Below are 6987 nucleotides of genomic sequence, written 5' to 3'. Positions count from 1 at the left end.
GGACGAGTATGAGTAGGTGTGAATAGTAGTAGAGATCTATACTACTGGAAGCACATGACTCACGCTTGGATCAGGGAAAGTCACAAGGTTACCAAGAAGCTTGTAATTGAGTTCGTTTTTATTCAAGTATATCGTTACCATTGTTTCGGTAATGACTAAAAAGATGATTGATATTCTAACCCTAGCAGTCATATCAAATTGAGTCCGACTATGATGAGTTTTTTACGTGGTTCATAGAACCAAGTTTGAGGTAGCATTTGACTGAAGTCAGAAGATTGAAATCAATGTGATCGATAGTATTGCACTCGTTGTTAAGGAAGCTTGTAGTTAGAAATGCTACATGTAAAAATGTGATTATATCACATTAGAATATGAAGGAAGGTATATTCCATTATGGAATTTGACTCTATGAGACTTGAGTCTAAGCATTACATCATACGATGAGAGGTCATTGGAATACGACCCATTGGTCAATTACAATAGATAAAGGAAAGTACTTATCCTAAGAAGAAGAAGGAGTCCTCAATAAGGATTTATTTTGTAACTCGAAGGTTACAATTGAAAGTACAACATAGTACGAAAAGCAGATGAAGGATTGAGCACTACCTGCTATCGAGAAGTCCAAGAGTTAAATACTATTTCGAGGAAAAATAGGAGCTACGATTGTTACCTAGGTTCAATAAATAACGTATGGAATCATTATACGAGCCTTATTTCGTTGATGATTCCGGGACGTAATCATCCTAAGGGGGAGATAATTGTAACGCTCGTAGATCCGGGCTAGTCAATTTAGAGATGATAAGCATAAAAAATGAATTTTTGATGGAAGATTATTTAGACGGATTTATCTTAACTAAGTTTTAGTATATGTCACAAGGTTTCCGTGCATATAAAGAACGCCGAAATCCGAGTTATAACGAAGAAGTTATGACATGTCGAAGTTTCGCGACAGAACCGGCATGACACAGCGCGACGTAAATAGTGAATTTACGTTAGAGCGATATTTATCCTTAGCAATCTAAATGAAAGTCTTAGAATACGTTAAACCGAGAGCGTGAATGAAAAGAACACCCAAATCTGACTTCGTATGAGGAAGTTATGATTTTTCGAAGTTTCGGCTTAGCAGTGTACAGCCCGAAGTTCGACTTTGAGATCGAGCGGTTTTTAGCCGAAACAATCTAAACGAGAATCGAAGATCTCATCAATGGTATTGCAATGGTAAAAAGACAGAAAAAAATGGACGTCAGCTGAAGAAGTTATGAATTTATAACGGAGTTTTCCTATCCTGGCCTACTAAAAATAATATATTTATAATATATTAAAAATAAATTCAAAATTAGCCAACGGAGTCTAAACAAGAGTTGTAGAGCATAATATCACCTACGCGTGGATATAAAGAAAGTCGAAAACGGAGCTCTTATGCAAAAGTTATGAATTTCTGAAGTTCAGGGCGTGAACCCCAAGGCTGTGTCAGAGCTCACGAGGTAAACATATGTAGTTCACGAGGTGAGCCTAGCTCACGAGGTGAGAATTAGTGGCTTACGAGGTGAACAGATGATGGACGTCTTCCAGGGCAAGTGGCCATGACGAACGCAATGACGTATCGAGCTTACGAGGTGAGCATATGTAGCTCACGAGGTGAATCCAAAAAATTCACCCTATAAATAGAAATCGAGGGTTAGCCAATTTTGGTTGCTCCTTCATATCTGTCCCACTCCTGATACTCTCTCTAAGCCTTATTTTAACCACCCGAAGGCCCGGTATCATCCCGAGACCCGAAGCAAGTCCCGAATCCCGAAGATCCCTAAAAGAAAAGAGTTTCTAAGTTTGTATATGTTTTAAACTATACGTGTTATGTGTTTATATATTGTTTGTTTATTTAACATGGATGTTGGATGAATGTTTTATACAAGTTTGGATATGTTTTAAACTATATATGAAATTTATATCTACAAATATGTTAAGTAGAACATGGGTAGATGAAATCGTTTGTGTGTGATGAAATAATGTGATAACATATAGGTGAGCATATAATGGTGATGATAATTAGGTGATGATAGATAGGTAATGAATTACGAGTCCAGGTGATATTGTGGCTACGTATTCATGCGATGATAGTCTAACCCTTATTATGAATTACGATTCCAGGCGATGTTGTGGCTACGTATTCATGCGATGATAGTCTAACCCTTATTATGAATTACGAGTTCAGTCGATGTTGTGTCTACGTATTCATGCGATGATAGTCTAACCCTTATTATGAATTATGAGTCCAGTCGATGTTGTGGCTACGTATTCATGCAATGATAGTCTAACCCTTATTATGAATTACGAGTCCAGGCGATGTTGTGGCTACATATTCATGCGATGATAGTCTAACCCTTATTATGAATTACGAGTCCAGTCGATGTTGTGGCTATGTATTTATGCGATGATAGTCTAACCCTTATTATGATTTACGAGTCCAGGCGATGTTATGGCTGCGTAATCATGCGATAATACCCTAACCCTTACTAGACACATATTGAGGGAGTGATCCTCGAATTAGTATTGTCTATGCGATGTAGGCGATGATCCTTAGGAAAAGTTCTTAGGAACAAACATATAAGGAAATAAGATGTAAGGAGATGAGAGGTAAATATGATATAGGAGATGAACCTTAGGATAATATCTTTAGGGAAGATTAAACGAAGATAATGGGGATAGGTAATTGGGTTGATTGTTTGATGATTAAATATAATAATTATATTATTGTGGGTTGAAAACCCTATATGCTCACCAGGCTCCCAAGCCTGACCCACTTAGTTTTCTTTGCATTACAGGTAATTGTTCAAGAGTATAAGTTGGTGGACTTGATGAGAGATTTTGGATTATAGATCAGTAGTTATAAATAACTATTGTAAGGTCTATTTTATACTATTTATGCTTTTGGTCTGTATCAGAACATGACATCCCGAGATTTTGTTATTTAATAAAAATACATTTCTTTAAAGAAATGCTTTGATAAATTCTTATCATATTTTGTTTTGGGAACAAATTCCGCAACTGTTTTCTTTAAAAGATTACTCTGATTTTAAAACAAAGCATAAACAAATCGGTCTTTTCTGGCCTTGAAATTGGGGATGTCACATCTTTTTATGAAAGTTCTCGGTTTAAAGAATACTATGACTTTCATTTAGATCACTAAAGCTAAAAAGTAGTTTATCATAAACTCACTGTTTACGTCATACGGCGTCGTACTGGTTCTATCGCGAAACTTTGATAAGTCATAACTTCTTCGTTATAACTCGTATTTCGATGAGGTTTTCGCCTAAACGTTTCTAACAAGATAATTTACAACTTTCAATAACATTAGTTTTACTTATTTCCAACTTATATTTTCATTAATTTCGATAGTTGACTTTTTGATCGAAATCTCATAAGATTTCCCATCACTTTCAATACTTTTTGAATGATTCTAAACATAGTTTTACTTTAAATATCATAAAACTATCTTGTTAGAACTCAACGCTCAAAATCATATAATGTTTAATAATATTGGCTTTTAAGCTATCAAACTTATAAAACACGATAACTAAACAAGCTTATTAACGTGTATGTTACAGTAACACGGTGAATTACTACTTGTGCTGATCCTTAATGGCAACACGTGTACTAGTATATGCAACATCAGAGTAGTAAAGGCAACGAATCAGGGGCAATGTTATGGGTGAGAGTCATGTCGCACTTAGTGCATTCGGTCGAGCCGGTCATGTTTGTAGTGAATGAAATACTTACATTGCGGTTACTGGTGAATATATAAATCTATAAATAGGAAGTATTATGATAATAATTACAAATGTGATTAAGAGGAGAGCAATCATCAATGATGAAAATGAAGATTAATATTATCTTATAATATTATAGTGTAACTAAATATAAAGTCTCTAAAGAAGAATAATATTTGAGCATTATTGTGTTGGATATATGATGTATCTAATACTATGCTATGTGAGTGTTTGAATGCAATTTTATATGATGTTTCGTTTGAACCATTTGAGATATATACGTTCCATAACATCGTACTTATGATTGACTCACTTGGTAAGACATGTGGAAGATATGGTGGATAACCTATTGACCCATGTTTAAATCCTGGCACCACTCAGCCCTTGTGACCATGGAGGTTCGCCTGCAGTGACTCCAGGGCATGAGGCAAAGCTTTATGTTTGCAGCGGGGGATTAGTCGATGCGCGAAAGCTGGCCCGGAAACCCTCGTTAGGGAAGTTCCCTTTCCAAAAAAAAAAGACACTTGTTTCTTAGCTTGTTGCGTTTGCATTGTATTGGTACAAGTATCATGATTGATGCCTTGGTGAGGATGAGACTTTTTGGTAGTTTTATTTAGTATTATTTTAGTAATGATACTATTTTGGATATGCCATTGAATTTTCGTTTAATTTTGGCTTTGAAAACATGTTTGGTGTTGGTTTTATGAACTTAAATCTTGAATGAGGTCGTTTTTGATATTTAAGTAACATTGATGATGTTTTCAAATAATCTTTTAATTAGAATTATGTTGCATTATTACGTTAAAAAGTGTTTTAAATAAAAAATCAAAATTCAGGTGACAAATCATGGTGTTACACGGGTGACGGGTCCATGTTCGGGTTTTCTGGTTTTTGTCCCGTTGGGCGGGTATAACTTTAGGTGCATATAATACAACGTTAAAGTCTTACCGAAAATTGGTTTATCTATTATGACTGTAGGGGTGAGTATTTGAACCGAATCGAACTAGAACCAATTCTGATCAGCTCTTGGAACGAATCGGTTTTGCAGAAATTAATGGATTTTGGATGGTCTAGATTCGATCCAAAGATCCAAATGATTACCTCTATAGTTTGTTTATATACTTTGTTAATAAAAGATAATAATAATAATAATAATAATAATAATAATAATAATAACTCAATACAGGCCTTAAATATAAGTTTCAAACATTATGACGCGGTTTCCGGCAATACCCCACCTCTCCCACACCCCGACTATACAAACAACAGGTCATATACACCACCGCCTTCTCCTACAACCCCACCTCACATGCAATGGCCGATCAGAACCGGCCCGTCACCGGCTACCCCGCTCCGCCTGCTTCCAACGGCTATCCTACCAACACTGCCACTGCATACCCTTACGTTGCACAGCCACCGCAGAATCAGGGCGCATACTTCAACGTTTCTGCCAACCCTTACTACTCCGATCCCTATGCCAACCAACAACGTGCCACCTTCATCCGCCGTATCTTCGCTGTCTTTATTGCTTGCATTATCATCATCGGGACCATAGTCTTCATCATGTGGCTCATCCTCCGCCCCCAAGTCCCTCAGTTCCGTATAGATACCCTAACCCTATCTAACTTCAACATGTCATCAAACTCCCTGATTTCCGGCACTTGGGACGCTCGTTTCACTGTACGTAATCCTAACTCAAAGATCGTTCTCTACTACGATCGCATCGAAGCTGCCGTCTTCTACAAATCCGAATCGATTTCGGAGACAACAGTGCCGCCTTTCGCACAGGGAAAGAAAAATGAGACGACTGTTCGGGCAACTTTCGTTTCCGCGTCCGCCTATGTCGATGATCGGAATGGTATCAGTAGCGAGAGATCTCGTGGCACGGTTGACTTCAATTTGAGGATGATGGCTAGGGTTCGGTTTAAGGCCGGTGCTTGGTGGGCTAGACGGCGGATTCTGAAGATTTATTGCCCTAATTTGTCAATTGGGGTTTCTACAAATAGCACCGGTGGATCTTTGTCTGGTGGCTCCAAGAACTGCAGGGTTGGTCTGTGATTACAAGGTAATTTATCATGCTTTTCTGAAACCTAATACAGTTCTAGTCGAGATCTTCTGACCTTTTCGTAGTATGATATGTACAGACTGCTGTTTTTTTGTACCTTTCTTTTGAATATATGTATTCAAATTCGTTTTTCATCCTTCTTGTGTTTCCATATGTTTAATTGCTCTAGTGTTCATTCATCTTCCAATGTTGAGTTGGTATTGAGATTTAGTAATAATCTCAATACACATTCATGAAAGTAATAAATCCTATAAAGCCCAAATTTTGATTTATGTTCTTTCCTCTAGATGCAAAATTTCATAATAATTTTTGGTGCTCAATGTTGATATAAATCTGTCCTGGTGTTCTCAAGTCGCCTTTTGTTAAAACTGTCTAAATAGCAACTTCCGGTATGACAAACACAGTATAAACCGTTTGTTTAGATGTGTCTTGTTGGGTATTGTTCTTAGTCCTATAAGAAAATACATTTCTATTGCAGTTTTTTTAATTGAGACCTAAGTCCTAGTCCAATTTATAAATGCAATATAAAACAATCATCATGTTTTGTTTTCTGATTGTTGGAACTTTATGGCAAATGGAGCCTTAGTGGGGTGGAACGATAGAGGACTTGATAAAGTTTGTTGAAGTAGAGGAAATTGCCAAATACTACCAAGAAAATCGACCAAATAAAGTCAAACGAATTGAAAACTTATGGCTATATAACTATATTTAATAGTGTGTTAAAAACAAAATCGAGTTATATGACCTAACACTGGAACCATGATTAATAAAAACTTAAAATTAAAAACGGTTCTATAAGGTTATAAAATTATGTCCTCCTCAATAACAACCATCAAAGCAATTTTATCGGGTAGTCGATATTTGTTTGTGTTAGAACTTATTTATATGTTAAAACTCACCTTATAAACTTATTTATGTGTTAAACCTCACCCTATAAACACACAATTATTTATTGAACTTAAAATGATAAATAAAGTCTTGGGATCCGCAATTTGACACGCCTTAGGGCATCCACAATGCATTGAACTCTATAGAGTTCAATGGAGTGTCACATCATCATTCACTATTCCATACAATTCTATTCATTTTTATCTTACAATGCATCAAACTCTACAAGTGGAACATATTAAAAATCTTTTTTTTTTTAAAAGATTT

The 6987-nt window shown here is 36.2% G+C and overlaps 1 protein-coding gene across 1 annotated transcript; it reads left to right on the top strand.

The window, feature by feature from the left end:
• The first annotated feature begins 4981 nt into the window (after positions 1–4981).
• LOC145031126 (NDR1/HIN1-like protein 10) lies at positions 4982–5966 on the top strand. Its single transcript, XM_078979629.1, has one exon. The coding sequence runs from the start codon at positions 5082–5084 to the stop codon at positions 5823–5825; it is 744 nt and encodes a 247-aa protein (XP_078835755.1). The 5' UTR covers positions 4982–5081; the 3' UTR covers positions 5826–5966.
• Positions 5967–6987: the final 1021 nt, after the last annotated feature.

Source organism: Lactuca saligna, chromosome 2 (genome assembly GCF_052625555.1).
Source record: "Lactuca saligna cultivar CGN05327 chromosome 2, ASM5262555v1, whole genome shotgun sequence".
NCBI lineage: Eukaryota > Viridiplantae > Streptophyta > Magnoliopsida > Asterales > Asteraceae > Lactuca > Lactuca saligna.
Note: the sequence above shows the minus strand (reverse complement) of the source record. Positions and strands in the feature narration are given on the sequence as shown.